Raw genomic sequence first — 19,569 nt, forward strand, 5'->3', positions numbered from 1 at the left:
CAATGAGATTTGATTTTAAACGCGCAATTTCCCCTTTCAATGACTGTTTTTCTAATATTTTCAACTTATAGTTAGACATCGAAGACTCGCCTACATCACATCTGTTCGTTCCACCTGTACCGAACAATTAAAACAAATAGGTCCGTGGGCAGAGATATCAACTGTGACCCCCATGCGTCATAATGTTCGAGGGCTAGATTGATTCTATTTTCATATCCGTGGAAGATGCTATTTTGGTGAACCGTCAAGTACCTCTTCCATTGACCTATACAATACCCAGCATGGTACAATTGTTGACAATCCTAATATGAGTCATGGTCTTTACGATTGAACAATTTTGTTCTTGCTCTTCTAGGGTATCGCCGGGCGTGTATGTGGGTAAATCGAGCTTTCGTGGATGGTTAGTGGCTGTTCTATATTTATTCAGGTATTACTGCGCCCGTGTGAAAAAAGACGCTACCTCTTGCCTGGCTTGCGCTATCGGTTCAACGGAAGGTCCCACGCATGTGACAATCGCCTGACAAATACGCCTCTCACGATAATCAAGTACCTGTCGCTTTCAATGGGTATTCACGCGAAAGGAGACAGTTAGCTGATAAGTTGAAACGATGCGAAGTACTGTGACATTCTCGCTGATAAGGATTCCATCGCAAATTGCCAGTGTTTTGTTGAAATTCCCCCACTTCAGAAATAGTTATGTATGTGTATATTTGTAATATTTTCACACATCAATAAATCAGAAAACATTTGTTCGCATCAATAAAATGGTTCCACGTTGACTCGGCCTTGATAATTACATTTAATAGGAAGGCAAAATTATAGCGTGGTATGACTTGCGTTGTCTTTTGACTTGGCTTCGTCTACGTCGAAGTTACGAATTTGAACAAGTTTATGCTAACACTATTTAAGGAGACATTACCTTCTATTTATAATCTATACTTGAGGGATGAAACGAACTCGACTGCAAGGAATATATGATCATAGGCGAAAGAACATCTCGTTGCATCACAATATGCAATATGCATGCATGATTAAATAAGCTTTGTGTGCTTAACGGTAACGGTTGATGTGCATATTTATTCCAGGTCTTATTTACTCAACACCTTCGCTTCAACATTAAATTTCATCTTCATCTCCAAAAATAACTTATCACCGTTAACTCATTATGGTCGGGTCAAGCCATAAAATTATTCTACTTGTAGCTTACCTGTCTCCTATATGAAAATGTCCAATTTGGCACGTGCACTGAAAAGAGTTACACACTTGAGTTTCACAATTGATTTGCACCGAATTAAGTAAAATATTCACATACTTGGCGAATCAAGTTGATGGGGGTTTAAAGAATTTTGTTAGCTGCAAGTTTAGGATTAAATTCGGCTATACTACAGATTTTCGTCTTTTTCGAAGAGTTACTGTTTTGTAATTTTTTTTTTACCTTTTTTGGTATTCTATAGTGTTTCACAATTGATTTGCAACGAATTAAGAAAAATATTCACATACTTGGCGAAACAAGTTGATAGGGGTTTGAAGAATTTTATTTGCTGCAAGTTTAGGATTAGATTTAGATATACTACTGATTTTCGTCTGTTTCAAAATGTCAGTCTATCTGATAAATAGCAATGAAGCCATATAATAGTGCATTTCAATAATCATCTCTGATGCTGAAAACCCGCAAAAATATTCTAGGTTTAAATACATTGTGTAAGTCGCCTAAAGCAAGTAACCACGTGCTCAGTAACGATGCAGATAAAGCCATTCGAAGCCACTGAAAACCTAACTATTGTCATATGTAAAAATCTGTTATGTAATCTTGGCGTTTAACACGAACCTGTATCCATAAATCATGCCGAAATGGCCTTATAATAAACAATGAACCATAGGTTCAAGCAAGCAAAAACTGGATTGATCCGGTTATTTTTTCTTATCCGATAACCACATCAACCGCGGTGCCTTTTGCACAATAGTACGGTGTAATTGTCAGAAGATATTCGATTGTTTAATATTCTCGATTTTAGATACAAGTCATTATTTAGTTTTTACCGGATCGAAAATTTCAAATATTGATTTTGTTCAATTTCGGGAATTAGTGCGCTAACTATGCAATTATAGATACGTGACAGGTGTGAGCTTTTCAATATTTAAACGAGGTATTTCGTTTCGTTCAAGTTTGGCTGCCAACGATTTTACACTAGAAATTGTTAGATTGTCGCAGTTTTGTCCATTTGATTACGTGCTTTGGCTAATTTACGAGGTTTCGTGACGTGGAGGAAACACGATGTTAGTGCAGTAAATGTTGGGTTTTCTTTCGTTATATCGTTGACATTGTTATTTAAATATTTACACAAGGAATAATTTTGTTCGTAAAATTATTATATTCAACAAATCGATGTTTTACAATAGCTAATTCACCAAATGAGGTGTGTGAGAGCAAATAGTAAGTGTTAATTAGCCAATGGAACAAACGATTAGGAATTTTTATTTGGATGTGATGTAGAAATATATTCCGGGTATTTCGTAATGTACTAAGCCCGTTCACAGGTTTTCAGTCAATAAATATTACAAATTTGCCTCATCCAGTGGACAATTTTGCAACCTCCTAAAAGCAATTCGTAAATAGGAATAAATACTTGTCAATTTCAATCTTTTTTTCGCCGAGTTGACTATCCAACCTATGCCAACTATGCTACCTCGACCAGTTATTTCAATTTGCCCCATAAAAAATTACACTATAAATAGGTAAACCATACGTACTGATGACTGTTAATTTACCTGTCATTTTTCAAATGCTTGTCTTCAAAAATTCAAAACTTCTAACCAGGGTTGCCCAAAACGAATCGAATATTCGAATGTATTCGAATATCAAGGTATTCGAATACCTTTTCGGCTGATTTTCGAATAATTCCGAATAGTAGCCACTTTTCGCCGTAAACGTGGTGTTTCGTTTTACGGGAATCTTTAAACGACTTTTTAAATCGGCACTTTGATTGTTTATATTCTGTGCGACCGTACGTCGCATAGTGTTGCGACACATTTGCACGTTTGCGTGGGTGGACATTGCCGACATTCGTGTACGAGGCTTTTAATTTACAAATTCATTTCCATTACGTCGAAAAATTGAGAAAGTATGTTTCTTTTATTTCTATGTGGCCTGCTTATTATTCGCTTGAGTCTTCTCAAGCATGATTTGTGTAACCTTATATTTGGGTCTTAGGGTCTGCCAATCATGATATTTAACCGCAGGCTTGTTATCGTTACTTTAAAGAGAAACACGGCCACCAAGATAAAGTGATTTGTGACCCTTTCGTTTTGCCGATTCAGCAAAACACGACAGGGACAGGAAAACACAGCTGTGAAATAACCCGTGGACGTACAGTGTAGTACTTATCACATTCCAAAATTATTTCAACATTCGGGTTAATAGGTTGTCCAAAATGATTGCCGCTTTACAACTTAAATTTACCGCTCAATTGTTAAAAATAGTTAATTCTGTGAGTATGATTCTACCAAACTAACATGATCTGGTTCTAAACATATAAAATTATTAGCGAATTTTTCTACCCGTCTTATTGGAGGCCTATATGGAAAAACCCCTTTTTTGAGTGCTAAAAATAGACATCGTCCTATTTGCCATGTGGACTTATTAGCCGGGAAATACAGTATTTATAGCCGTAATTGTTACGATATCCAATAAATTGTCACAAGTTGGAAAAACAAGTCGATTTATTAGAAAATAATTTTAGGCAAATAATTCTGATAACGATAGTTAAAAGTATTCATCCTTTCCAGGATGATTTTTTGTTGCGCAAAATAATCCAATCCATGACTGGTACCAGCATTTAAAATGTCTTGCCGTATTAATTTAATTCTGTTCAACGTAACTCATGGTTGTATCGACTATCTGTGGACATAAAATGTGTAGTAAACTGACCGATATTATTAAATATTGATTCCTATTTTCATATTGATAAAATAATGAAAGTATTAATGCCAAATACAACGGGTATTTGTGGACATGAAATACGTGGTAAACTGCCCAATTATAACTAATTTCGGATTCGTGTTTACAAAATAATAAAACTAATAATTCTAAAATGCAACGGCGATCTGTGGCCTTCAAATGTGTGGTAAACTGCCCGATTTACCAACATTTGAGTTATGATAATAGAATTAAATTAACACGGTAAGGCATTTTAAGTAGTGGTATCGGTCATGGATTCGAATATTTTGCGCAGCACAAAATCATCCTAGTAAAAAGTCCATACTTTTAAATACAAACCAATGGCAACCATTATACAAATTAGTTCCCAAGAGCGGGATAAAATATAAATTCTTTTTCCGACTTGTGACAATTTTTCGTGAGTACGAAAATAATAATCAAAACTAATTATATTCGGCACAATATCACGGCAATCTGTGGACATAAATTGTGTGGCAAACTCGCGATTAATATTAATTTTTGATTCCTATTTTCGTATTTACAAAATACAACGGCGATCTGTGGACTTACAATGTGTGGTAAACTACCCGATTATAAATAGTTTTTGATTCCTATTTTCATATTTATGAAATAATAAAAGTATTATTACTCAAACATACAACGGCGATCTGCGGACTTAAAATGTGTGGTAAAGTTCCCAAATATTTAATAATTTTTGATTCGTATTTTTGTACTCACGAAAAAATTGTCACAAGTCGGAAAAATACCTCATACTTTATCCCGCTTTTCGACAAATAATTTGGATAATGGTTGGTATTTAAAAGTATGGCCGTTTTACTAGGGTGATTTTGTGTTGCGCAAATATTCAAATCCATCATCGATACCACTATTGTCGTATTAATTTAATTCTGTTAACATGACTCATGGTATATAAAATATATACTGCAATAATCTGCAAATATGAAATGCCTGGTAATATAGCTAGGTTGTAACTTGTAGATAGCAGTTATTCCATTGCTTATTGTATGGAAATTCCTACATACATTTAGATAAGCTTCAATTAGTGGATTTTATTTTCGAAGTATTCGAAATTTCATATTCGAAAAAAATAATTTCGAATGTATTCGAAATAGTGAACTATTCGGTATTGGCCATCTCTGCTTCTAACGCCCTGAGCCATTGGTCTGATTTGAAATTACACAGAAGATCGGTCACAGGTGCAAAAACACTTAACAATGCAATGCTAATGGTGCGTACCGCTAATTATTTTATCCCGATTAGAAAACAACTTTCCGTGAGGCGAAATCGTAATTCTACCTGCATCGTATACATCCACAAGTGGTAAACACAAGTCACGCCTCGCACGCAACAAGAGTTGAACATTTCTGCAGATGGCTGGTTCGAATAATTGTGCGATTATTTTGCACTTATCTCGATACCTTTACTTCAACTCATTTCATATTCACCGTATGGTAAGCATTGGTGCTCGTGTCATATTTCTATAATTTCTCGCAAGCTCCAGTGTCAATTCTCGACGGGAATGAAATTCCTGAACTATGCATGGAATGAATTTTTCTCGATTTCCTTCATTTGACCATTGTAAATCCTGTAAATTAATTCCATCATCTTTCAAGCCCTACCGGCGGGCCACCGCACAAAGATGATCACGAATTCCTGCTTCGCGGGGTTTAAATCTAGAATACACTCAGGGGGATGGTGGCATTGTTGTCATTTTCAAATAGTTCTATCTTCTATCGGTAAATTTAGTTTATTTTTAATCTAAGTTATTCAAATCGAAGTGTATTTGAAAACCGAGCTATTTGTTGTCACCGTGATCTACGAATTAGTGGTAAAAAGGTCGGTGGCACCGTGGGAATGTCGCAGTTGCAGGCTCCACGCTGATCCAAATTTAGGCTTCGAGAACAAAAGAATGGAATGTTAAACCTGCAAAATAACACTCAACTGGTGGTACTTCATTATCAAGTAAAAATATTTATGTATGCATCACGCTCGATTCCGCAATATTCGATGAAAAGTGTGATATTATGTTCCAGTTGACAACATCCGTGTTTGCCACGAGCGAAATCATGGAATCTGGAGTGTATTAAGGCAGCGTAAATAGACGATCCCACGGTCATTGGAAACCTGTATGGTTCTCTCTGTTACTCAAGTGTGGTACAACAAGACCTGGACATTTTCGAATATTTGATGATTTCAGAATCGAATCGAATAATTTTTTCCCATCGAATCTCGAATACTTGGAAGATATGTAGTTTTATATTTATTTATTTTTTATTGTAATGGGTCTTCCAGTCACATAAATTACTAAAAACATGTAATCTATCACTCAGACAGTTCGCTTAGTGGTCACACACAATAAGAAACATGGTTCATCAATAACTCACTAGGATGAAAAGAGTCAGTCACATGTCACCGATGTCAGGATTGCATTTTAAAAATATGGCTTCAAAAAACAAATTGAGGGATCGACAAAAAACAAGATTGCGGCGATTCGAAATTTTAGCTTAAACCAATTCGAATATTCAACTATTCGATTCAATTCAAAATGCCCAGCCCTAGTTGCAACTTACAGAACTTTTATTCAAGGCTATATTCACAATAAGGGCAAAATCATTAAAATATATCATCTTTTCTCATTCACATCCAATTTGTTCCTAACTTGTGTTTTGGGAATCACTTTGCGTTTTTTTTTTGTTTCTATTTCTGTACCTTCTCATAAGATATGCTTAATGTAAAACTTCCTCAATGGACGGATCACCAAATTACCCTATGTCTAAAAAATGTTTTTCTTGTAACTTTACTGTCGTCACACTTGGTTTTCAATCGTTTGGTTATTGAAATTAGATCCACTGGGATTTCCGTTACGTTAGGACTTTAACTCGTATCTTCCGATCATACGACACCGATACGCACCGTGGAGATGCGGTTTATCTTAGGCCTATAATCGAAACGGCGGTCCCTAAACCTATTATCAAATTCTGAACGGCCTAGGAGAAAATAAATGACCTCGATTTCTGATACTTTCCAGAAATTCCAATACTGTAATGTAATGTTGATTCGCTTGATCGGAATTGCTTACCCGCATGTTTGTCTAACTTTGCATGTTTGTGAGAAACGTCTTCATGGAAGCCATGTTGTCATCGGTAAGGATTTCGTTGTCTCCTTGTCGAATCCTTTCAGGAATGCTTTGTTATTAATATTATTTATATATTGTTGAATTTTAATACCATGCATCCATTTTATGGGAAAATCTTTTATGCAGCAAAACTAGTTTAATACAGTTTGAACCGGTTTTATAGTATGTTGTGTATTAGAAAAACGTGTTCTGCTTTGAGTAGAACTTTCTTTCTTAATTGGTGCCAACCCATGTGGAATGGAAATATGATGCTCAGAAATTTGTTTTGAGTCCTAAATTTGATATATTCACTTTTATCCGTCAAGTTCCGAATAGGTAGTCATTTAGTTTGCATTGTCGAGGCATTGAACTCTACGGTAGTTTATTTGTTGCTGTTTCGAAGAAGCCGAGTTACGTTATACACTTGTCTTTCTTGGAATCCGCATTTGACGCACACTCGCTGTCGCGCGATTTGCGTCGTGGCATTTTACGTAAAACATGCGTCAGGTGTATTATTTATAATTGATATTTACTTTGTTTAATAAGCCTATAAAGGTTATTAGATACATGTGAGCCAGTACTAGCTTAATCCGCTAATATAGCTTGAAAATTATGAATTAATATTTAATGTGGCATTTATGAAATGTCTTTGTACTTCACCGCCTGCGATGTTTTGGAATTAAAGTCCATTCACCGATCAGCCCCTTTTAACAGTTATATTCAGCGGTAAACTAGTTTTTTTTTCTTTTGGTATTTGTTCCAAAACGCCTATATAATGATATAAAGCCTGGCTGTATAAAGTTGAATTCTATGAAAGGCGCTTGACATATCCGCAGTTAGGTGTGATGTTCTCTAGAATTTTCACATCCCATATTCCAGATGCGGTTTGAAACTAGCGTATTTAGCCCATGCTTATGTTCACGTGAATATCCAATTCAAACTTCATGTACTTCTGACATTAAATCGTCGCATGTTAAACTTTCTATTTAATGTGGATGAATATGAATCCATCTTTTCTTGTTCGTTACTGTCGGCAAAACCAACATTTCGAAGTGCTAATGACGCAAATGCCATTTCAAGAGCACCTGGAACGTCGCTTGTGGGCTTTGCCCCCGGATTTGCCCGGTATTATCAAGCTATAAGATGGTCGATACTTTTGATATTTGGCAGACCAATCCTGAGAAAGACATTCCTATCCCTGTGAAGTGTGTGCTTGTTAACATAGCGCGGTTTCACAGTTTTGATTGTCGTGAATCCATCAAATTGTTAGCAATTCACATCAAATTTACTGCAATTTCGTAGTTTTTATCTCGTCGATTCTTACTTAGATGATGGAGAGTCGACTTGAGGTCAACAGCCCTCTACGGACACGGCCATTTAAATGGATATTGAAAACATATATTCTTCAATATTCCTGACTGTTAACACATTGAGTTAGCATATCACAATGAATGCTATCTAATCTTAGTAATGGAATAGCACAGATACCCGAATCTCATGTTCTTTCAACTTTATGGGCTCTATTTCTTCCATGGTCGAATTAGTATGTGATACTAATTAAGTGATTTTTTATCGAAATTTGAACTATACGATATCCGTTGTTGGTTCTGTCCAGGCGACTAAATGTAAAAACATCCGAACTCATATTGCGACGAATAGCCTTATAGGCGTTTTCGTTTTGATGACAATATTTGCTAATGGGCGTATACGTTGTACGCAAAACTTTTATTGTGCATGACCACATGCTGTACGCAGCATTTGTTTAAACACGTAACCGCGTTTGGCGCAAGACCATCCCACATTTTAAATTCGAATGAAAACATTGGATATCGTATGTATTTATAGTCCTGTTTTGGCATATAATTTGATAGTTATCCAATAAAAAGTTAAGGTCTCTGCCCCGCCAACAAATAATTTAAATACTCCCAAAGCATGTTGTAAAATTTACTCAAGGGCGTAGGTACATTTACGTACAATTTGGGCTTGTTCGTTTTTCACATGGAATGACGTCGTTTGCCTTCAGTATTCTCCATTAAATATACAGTATCTGTTATAAAAATTTCTCATTTCTTTCTATATCAGGAATCTATCGTTTTAAGGAGAATCACTAAGTATTGTTTTCCAGTTACATGCCACACTACTGAATCCGAGCAAGTGGATGGATGTCTATAAGTTCTTCGTATCGCGTTTATTGACGAACATCTTAAGCCATTTGTACTAAATTGAATAGGCTATCGCAACTAAAACATAGTATCCGATATTCAATTCGTATTTTTTTGTGTTTTCGACATGTTTTCAAACTAGAAATTGTTTTCAAAAGAGGCTCTTTCCATTAAATCTCATTGACGCCTTTTTTCAATTTCCCGCGTTCAAAATATTTACATTTTTCAATTAAAATTTGAGTCATTATTTATTCTTATCTGTCACTTGGGTACAATTCATGAAATCGCGGTATTTATTGAACATTCAATTTCATTTCAATGGTCACCCACAAACTGACTCTCTCATTTCATCCATCAGCCAAGCACGGGGTACTTTTTTGTCGTAAAAATCCACTGATTCCACTGATTGAGTTAGGAACGAGAATAGATGGATATCAAGTCAAATATTTATTTATGATTTGATTGAGTGTTTCTTCGTCCACTTTATTGGAACGAAAAAAAAACAATTTTCAATCATGCATGATGAGATTTAAAGTTTTATTAACAGTCCATTGTTCGAGCTTGATACTGTCTAGTTTGCAATAGCCCCTTGCCCATTTTGTCATTGTTTGGGAATAGTGTATTTTGATGTTATATGGATATAGGGGTCATTTTTGTAAATGGTTATACGTTCATATCACTCAAAACTTATCGCGCAGTTCGTGCAGATGGTATCGTTTGTTGAAACTTTAAGTTTAGACAAGATATGAGAGTTTGTTCTGATATCTTACACTGGAAGCAAGGTCGCAAATAGTTGTTGTTTTATGTACTGTATATGAAAAGTCATTCAGGTAGAATCGGTACTTCCGAGTTGAAATATAGTCCATGTTTAAACGTAAGATTTCAGATAACTTGGGATTGCTTCAAATTTGTAGCACCGTAGCAGCAAGTATTCGACTTTTCAATCAAATCATCTGCTTTAACTGATGTTAAGTATATTCAATCATTCATTTGTTATGTTCTGGTTGTCCTATTTTGGTTTCACTTTTTATCGTCAGCTCCGGGTATTATAATAAATTGATCAATATTTTTAATTCACCTTATTTCGAGACAATTTTGTAGTAATTCATCGACAGCAGGTGTCAACATTTTATACTGGGTTTGGAATTAATCTTATTCAAAATGAATTTTCGTTATATATATCTGGGTATATTTAATATCAGTGTAGAATTATCAGACACCATGGGAGATTCACACGAACAGGAGAAGCATGTGTATCTAAGTTATATTTTGCCAAAACATGTTTGGAATGTTACCGTTACATTTTCAAATTCTCTGTGGACTTTGCTGCGGTTAATATTTCATACTTAATCACAATACTGCGAATTCACGCGAAATTTATTAAGTATCTACTTGAAAGAACTCCAATTAAAATTATCATCGGCCAATCGTAATCACAGTCCTTTTTGTTGCAAAAATGGAATTTCTCTGCGGTGGCTCGAACGATTTATTATCCCTGTATTAGGGCGATGTGTCAAGTATTTTTCGTTTTATCTACGACATATACCAACGCGAAGAGTAAGAAACACGTGTTATCGGTTTGGTGCGGAACATAAAATAGTCGTCGACTTGTTTGCCCGATCTGTGTTCGTGCCAATGTACTGTAAATTCGTGCTTATGTATTTTGAGTGCTTGTCCCACCTTTTTTTATATTCAAGGACCTCCAAGGGTGTAATCAATATGGAAGCTGGCATCAATATAGGAGTATTTAAATTGCTTTATGCGTTTCTGTAACTAGATTGATATTTCTGAAGCCACCATTTTTTTTCACCTCTCCATTTAGGAAATTTACTGGCGAGGTATAAACACAATTGGTTAGCCTGGCCTATTGATAACGCACGGAGACTAATTATGTACGATACGGGGTGTTTTGTTATGCTATTCACCTACCTACGTCGTGTAGCAAGTGGCGTAAATTTGCGCGTTTTATCTCACGTAACCAGGGGCTCATTTTTGGCGTAACGACAATAAATCACCATAGCGATTCATAACATCAGACGCGTGGCCCCAATTTACCGATGTCGGCTGTTCTCAAGGGTTCTCGACATACCGAAGCTACGTAGGATGTTTCTTTCTTCCACATTTGGTCGTTAGAAAATACCTCGACTCTCACACCAACCGTTAAGTACTGTTGATTTGTATCCTGGTGCACTTGTCATTTTTCGACTGTTTAAATACCAATATATGTACTTAAGAATGCGGTTTTTCGTATTGCGCAAGTTTTTCTCTATTTGTTACTGTAGTCCTAGTTAGAATAACGCAAGCTGGATTGGAGCAGATTCTCAGTGGCGTGATCAAAATGTTGTCGCACGCAGAAGACGTCCTAGTACAGGATTGAATATTGCAATCTGTTTGAAGTAATAGTCTAATTATTTACAGGTTATTATATAATGAAGTATAGATATGCGTGAAGAGTAAATCATTACGTCCACTCGCACTGAAAATATTGCTCCTATTTTTGTGTGCCATTATTTTTATTTAGGAATGATCGGTCTTCTCGGATTGATCTTGTTCGTATTTCCTTATATTCTGAATGGATTTTTAAAAAAACAGCGTATAATAAATACTTAAATTCCACTGCATACTGATAATTTCGACTTTCTGAATTATCATATGCCCTAATTTACTCAGTTAGTTTTAAGTTAGATTCTAGTCTTTTATATTGTAAAGATATGAACTTCTTTATGTGTTTAAATGAAAGTGAAAACATATCTGACAAATTAACTTATGATAATGACGCAATAACGAAACCTGACTCAGGAATTGGAACTTAATTTTGTGAACTATATAATACCTGAATAATAAATATCAGAAAATTTGGCGGTTATACGCAAAAATAGAGTGGAATCTCCCACATGCGTTTAACCGTGATAGTTCATTGAAATGTTCACGATTGCGGTCTGTGAAACGAACAACTTCGTGAACTACCTGATTTTAACAGCGGCACTTTGATTTTCACATTCGGGGGATATTCATAATATATTCGGAATTTCATATTTGAATATTTGAAGACTTATTACCAGTTGTTTTTAAAACTGTCTTAATTTGCCTGTGGATATTTATTTAGGCAAATTTTTATGAATATTTTGACTAATTTAATTTTGATTCAAATACTCATATTCAGGTTGACAACATATTTCAAAATTTGTTGTCCTGATATAAACGAAAGAAGTTTTCGACTACAGTTTCGGAGTAGATTCATTTGAACGTTTGGTTCAGTTCTTCCATTTCAAGCTAAGTTTAATATGCGTTAATCTGCAGTAAGCAAAATATATGGAGAAACGGCTATATTTAGTCTACGTCGACTTAATTATCCGTCATCATCAGGACCTATTAATATCTTTTCTATTTATATATTTCCACGTAACGAGTCAGGTTATAATTGTATCATGTGATTTTGCGTAACCAAGCAGTGGACGTCGTTGTCATAGTGATTGCGTCATAAGTGGAACCGCGCACACCTTCGTTCGGAGGAATCGCCATTACGAGAGTTTGAAAGAATGCGCCAATTGTGGGGCTTATTATATAAAATCGATGGGATAGGGATGCTTATCCGTAGACTATACTTGGTTAGCTTCTTATGTATTTTCAATAATTGTTGTAAGATGAAAGTCATTGCCGAAAATTGACTAATTTTCATAATGTAAATATATAAACAGATTTTCTAGCGGCCTAATTTCACGTCCACGTGATTATAGACGATCATGGAGGTAGGTCACGATTCATTAGATGACAAATTACTTTCTCATTATCAGAATGTTCGTTTTATTTTTATAGATTGTGACATAAATAATTGTATTTATTTTCATAATGAGTGTGCGGTTTATGTGCTAACTGCCAAATCTTTCGTAATGTTTCTGTATGTTACACAAATTTGCATTCTGCGCTGATGCTGTATTAGGTGGATTTTTCAAATAGGTTTATGCTAAAATTTTCAAATTTGGATTGCTGAGTTGTAAGATGAAGTAATTTGCGCTTCTCCCTCGCTAAATAAATATATTCCGGGATATTTGTCGAATTCGGATTGGCGATCATATAACTAAGGGTGCCGAAGCTTGAATCGACTTTTATACCGTCTCCGATTCCGAACTGTTTTATCATAGTTAATCATTGATGAGAGTTAGATTTGTTGATTTTATATAAATCATATTTAAAAAATGTATGATCCCGCATCACAATTACGGTTTTCTGTGGTGTACGCTTGGCTGTACTTATTTTTCCCATTATTTCATCCATCAAATACAATATTAGATATCTGTTTGGCATGTCGTTAACAACCGAACATTTAATCGCGAATATGAACGATTTTGTGTGTTTGCTTTGTGGGCATTCTGGTTTGTGACGTCATTATTCTCGTCCTCAGGCGACGTTGCGGAATGTCGCCTTCGACCTTGTTGCGATTTTTATTGGGCTTAAACTTACTGTGAGGTCTCAAAAGGATTCATTTGTAAAAGAGATTAACGCTCATCGATGAATAAAATATGTAAGAATGTCGTTTTTCAACTCCAAATTAAATTCATTTTAAAACCTGGCTTAGTTGGGGAATATTTGATTATACCAAGCTCGGGTCGCCAATATAAATACATCAGTCTGAAAGTTCAACCTGTACAAGAGTTCGCCCGTGGTCTCTTCGCAAAAATGTATTTGAATTATCGTCGTCTGTCTAACCGCGTTTTAAAGTTTCTCATCGAAGCGTAAATAGGAAAATACCCGACAACGGAAAACTGCTTTTCTTCAAAGATCTTTCCAACGTCACACCGCAATAATTTCGTTTGTTATTTTTGAATAGTATGATCTCAACGACGACTTTCTTAACCACAAAGCTTTTCAAGGTCCCTTGAAGCAATAATACTGTATCAAAAACTTGAGATCAAACGAGTTAGTATGTTTGCTGTCAATTTATTTGGTCCAATTTGCTTTCAACAAGTTGAAATTTATTCCGCTGACGGTCGTTTGCATAATGCCTAAAGTTCAACTCGAATCGCCAAATTAAAAATCTGTGATGTTTTGTGTCAACGTTTTGAGCAATAGTTCTATTATCAATCTGAGTGAAGTCGGAGATTTCATATTGATATCTACTATTGTAAGATGCTGCTGGTTCTACTGCTTTGGTTTTCTTATATTTTAAACACATCCTTGGGCTAATTACAAGACTTGAAATCTTGTGACAAAGAAAATCATGAGTAGACTTTGCCACAATAATCATAGACTTCTTTGTCTTCCATCAAAACACATTTGTATGTTTATTCTCAACTTGGCGCGTATTACCAATTAAAGTCACCACCTTGCATGATCCATTCATGGTATAACTCGGAAAAAATTGTTATTGGGTTGTTGCCACATCATGTTTCAACCTTTTAACACGCAGTCGCGTTGCAATTGAGGTAAGAAATTTAATATACCATCACTTCAAAGGGACATGAGATTGGCTTTTCCTCTCTTAGAAAATCACAATAATATGATAATTGAATCGTTAACTCATAGAAAAATTGATATCTTCGATCAAACATGGGCAATAGTCTAAATCCAATTCAAAGTCTTCGATCATCCATGGCCAATTCTTTGAATCCAGACTGTAATTGTTTTGCGCATAACAATGTCGCAAATGGTTGACATATGGCCGAAAACCTCCGGCCTTATGCATTCTACTTGTTGGTAGTTGGTACCGCACGGGCGCTTTGAAAGTGATATCGATTTTCGTATGACGATTAGGGCCCGCTAATGGAAAGTTAACTGCTCCAATGAATAAGAATATTTTAGGTTTCCATTTCTTGGAATATTATAATATCCTAAAATGTAAGTCGTTTGCGATATTTGACGTATCATTTCAACTGAATTTAGCAGAAAATTACATGTTGTTCTGATTTATTGCATTCAGATTGCAAGGTAGTGCGAATAGGTATCCTAGATGACAAGTTGTATGTAAGATGATTTAGTGCGTTGTGTATGATGTGGACTTTTGAACCTTTCCAAATGATTTATTCCTTGGTTCAGTATTGCTGCCTTTCTTGGTTAAATATCGTCTCCGAAGGTTGTTACTTCAGCTAACAAATTTAAACCGCTATTTATGAATAATGGCATTTTTATGGCGACGTGTTCCTTTTGTATAAAATGCCCCATAACCCACAGTACACAACGGTACGCCTTACGACGACATTGTTTTCCTTCTATATGTATTACCAATCAGAAATTCATATTGTATCGTTACCAACTATACTAAAAAATATTAGGCTATTGTTATGCCTTCTCACGCGAACTCGTTTTAGAATTGACCTATAGATTCATTCAGTGTCAGTTGAATTTCAGTCGCAGATTCCAAGAAAGATAGTTTTGTATCGTTAATGTGAAACAGTCGCAATGTTCTATGCTAACATTTCTCTCTTGAAAATTGGAATACGTTTTAATATGTGTTTTGCATATTACTTCCACGTATCCCCTCGTTAAAAGATTTTTTTTTTTTTCTATCTAATGTCATCCGTGAATGAATCGCTGTTCAACATACGCTAACGAAAAAATAATTATTCGAGCTAACGTTAGAACATATCAACCTAAGCGAGAGACGGCCGACGACGAAAAAAAGGATGACGACGAACCCGCTTAGCCTTCCTCGGTCCCGTTGCGCGTCGTCGCACCTGTCTGCCTCCGCAGCATTTCCACCAGACTTCGACGAGTAAACATCGTTATCTTTTCGGGGCGAAAAGTTTTTGAAAAAATACATTTTCAGTATATTTTCTTGATATTGGAGAAGTTTAAACCTTCGAGTTTAGCGTTATATCTGCGTTTCCGGTTTAAGTATGTTAAAATGTGGAGTGTTTGCTTGGCTTTCGTACATTAGTGCCGATGAAATTTTGCAGAAATATTCCGGACCTCGTTGAAAATTTTGTTTTCGAAAAAACCAGTCATTCTTAGTCAAACTAATTACAGTATTAAATTTTTGCCCCCGCGATGCCTAAACGATTTTAATGATGAATCGAATTTAAATTAGCATTGATCATCAGTTATTTTTGAATCTTGTTTACGCCATTCCCAGAATGCCTCATGAAGAAGAATTATCGAGTTACAGGAATAATTAGGCCTCAAGCTTGCAGAATTTTCTACCAGTCATAAGTTTGTCATATAATAGTCGCACGGTACTCAAAAGTAACTTTTCTCTGTGGTAATTGTTGCGCGAAAATGGCTAGTTTTTATGAAGGTCTTGACGTAAATCGGGATAACATGTCATAGGCAGACAATTTGGTTTGGAATTATATTACTATAATATTAGGCGTTGCTACCGAAAAATACCGAGATTTGATAGCAATTCGTAATATTAGACTATTATATTTAATTTGAAACGATTAAGTTAGGTTTTAGTTGCGATATGAGTTATAATCCATCGCACGTGCGTATATGATGAACAATACTTGATAAATATTGTTAATAAATTATAAATATCGACTCTTCGTGCACGATAAGCTCGCAGTATCTCTGTAATAATGCTGGGCAGTAAAGTTGTCAACAAAACTATATTTTGCTAGAAATTTATTGTTTTTATACTTCGCTTTGTCTCTGAAATTTGCGCCGTATAAAAATGAAATCAGCCGACTCTGACGATGTCATTTGTTAGGGCTTAGCTCAAGTCATGAACTAGGTGAGGCGCTTCATAGCCCGTGATTTCAAACGGTTTTTATGTACACGTACGCTCATTTTGCGGTATATTTAGATTAGATAGATGACTTTTATTCATTAGCGTTACTGCGTTGAAACGTTAAAATAGGTGTGTTCGGCGTAGAGAAGACCAGGTTTCCGTAATTTGCCGTTCAAATGAAACAGTGCGTGGGCAGATGGGTTGCGGTTTTGAAGTGATCCATAGAAAATTAGGATACTAGATAAAGTTGAGCGATAAAAGTCAATTTGAAAGTGAACATGTATTGTTCGCGAAAATCGACAGATATTACCAGTAGTACAAGATATTTATTGGCTTCGTGTTAAACTAAGTTGCTAATGGAGTTGGCCAAGTCGTCATTTATATGTATTAGGATATTTCAAAGTTCATGTGCTGCATGTATGGCGAAATATTTAATTTTCACATCTGGTATATTTAAACAAAATAGTCATGTTGCCGCTTATGTTTTATGGTATATCCGTTATTATCCAATGGAGAGCTTTCCTATCAGAAGGATTTAACGCTTGGAAAAAACAAACAAACTGCGAATGTTTGCGTTGCAACACCGGTCTGATATTGGAACGTTTTGCACTTATCTCGTTATCATTTTATCTAAAGTGCTTAATATTTAGTCACCGCTTCGACTATTAATATATCCATTAACTCTCTTCGCCGCATCGAAAGTGTCAAATCAAACAGGAAGTTGACTTTGATCTGGGCGCAAAGGGTTAATTACCAAACAATGGACCACGCGTTAGCGATATTTGTCAACTTCTACTGCACTTTGAACAAAAAAAGAACGTAATTGTATATTATATATCGCAGTCAAGATTGTGTATCATAAGACAAGTTGTACGAATCAGCATTACACGATTTGTGAGCAATTATTGTCTAGAAATTTGCGTCTCAATTAACTAATTAATGCTATTAACAATACAATGAATAATTGAAGAAAGATACAATTGAACTTTGCATAGTTGGAAACTTATTCAATATATATATATTGTGTGTTATTACAGTATAGTGTCAGATTAGTCTATTTAAGAAATACTCGTAGGATTATCACAACAAGGGACTTATTTTATGACCCTGATATATCTCGGATTTATAGTATGACCGTATAAAAAAAGGTAAGACACTATTGCGCAAATTGTTTTTTTTAATGGCATGGAATTCTACGGTGAACTTGTTATCAGATACGATGTTGCATCAAATCTATAAACGTATTAGGGATTTACCGGTATATTGCGTCAATCGACAATTTCTAAAGCCCGCAGCATATTTTTGAATATGATATCAGGAATAACCAGTATCAGATTTCACAATTTCATCTGCTCGCTATTGCGCAGTTTTTAACATACGTTGTTGTTTACCAACTTGAGCGAAGAATGCACCAGACTTGTTATTTAAGTTTCTATCATATTTACCACAACCGGCTTGGTAATTTCAAGGCAGTTTCAACTTCACCGACGACATGACATTTTGCAATCAGACGATAATAACCACAGTGACTCAGTCGTACAAACACTGTTCTTATGTCGGTCTCGCCATGTGATACGACATTAAAATTGAGAAAGTTCCGGAAACCGACTTTACCTATCTATACAGACCACAAAGTATTTTACAACCCAGTGTTGAAATCGTAATCTGCGTATATTTACGGGGAACGACAAGTCTGTGCCAGTCTCAGTCAAAATCAATCATAATTATTAGTTTGGTGATAAATTTAAATTTGCATCGATGTTGTTTTTGGCAATTTTTATATACGCCGGCCGCGTTGCCACTAACAGCGCCAAAAGCACCGGCGTCAGACATGCACCTTTCGAATATGTTCATGGGCTCGTTAATTCTTCTATTCAATATGTACATCTACATACAAAATTGTCGAATTTAACTATTTTTCATTTCATCATTTCAGATAACCTCTTAGAGACGAAAGATAAAGAAGTGCTCAGAGATCTACCTTGGCTTACAGTGAAAAATAAAAATAAGGTGAGTGTTTCTATCGTACTCATAGTATTTTCTAATATTTTTAATTGCCTCACTTGAATCGATTATCGAAATCCTTGATTTGAGAGATTTGCATTTTATATTGGATATGCGTGCAGTTGCATAAATAGCAACTCATTATCCTCGTGAGCTTGTTTATTTCCAATCATCTGCACACGATGGCGCATGTACATCACAAAAGTACTCTCTTCTCCATCTGATCGAAATTGCATGACTCATACGCAACAGACATTCAATGCATAATATGTATGCATCATATCGCACACTCAATAAAGTCACCTCATGCGTTAGAAGTGACAGCACTGCATACAGCCGTCGTTTCCAGACAGCTTCCTGGACGGTTTCACAAATTATTGTAAAGCGATATTGTGCCCACATGCGGTTAAACCTCCAACGTTAAGCTGTGATAGGAAGGACCATTCCGTACTGCTGTGCGCTGCTGTTTCATTTAGTGAAGGTATACAGCTTATCTGCTTTCAATTGCTATGATTAAGGATGGTTCAGTTTAAATTCCATATAGTCGGGATTCACCATGTAACGTAATATGTTGTATAGGTATTGGCTAGCCATTATCAGCATACGTGTCACGTAACCGACACACGTTCATTGCTATATACGACTGGCTTTGTTTATTATAAAG

General features: G+C 35.6%; 1 protein-coding gene across 1 annotated transcript in view; it reads left to right on the forward strand.

The window, feature by feature from the left end:
* LOC120345381 (rho guanine nucleotide exchange factor 28-like) overlaps positions 1-19,569 on the forward strand; it is an 82,616-nt gene that overhangs the window by 50,333 nt on the left and 12,714 nt on the right. The window contains exon 21 of the mRNA XM_078115248.1: positions 18,838-18,911. Within this exon, the coding sequence (XP_077971374.1) occupies positions 18,838-18,911 (74 nt within the window). The remainder of the gene's footprint in view (positions 1-18,837; positions 18,912-19,569) is intronic.

Source organism: Styela clava, chromosome 8 (assembly GCF_964204865.1).
Source record: "Styela clava chromosome 8, kaStyClav1.hap1.2, whole genome shotgun sequence".
Classification (NCBI taxonomy): domain Eukaryota; kingdom Metazoa; phylum Chordata; class Ascidiacea; order Stolidobranchia; family Styelidae; genus Styela; species Styela clava.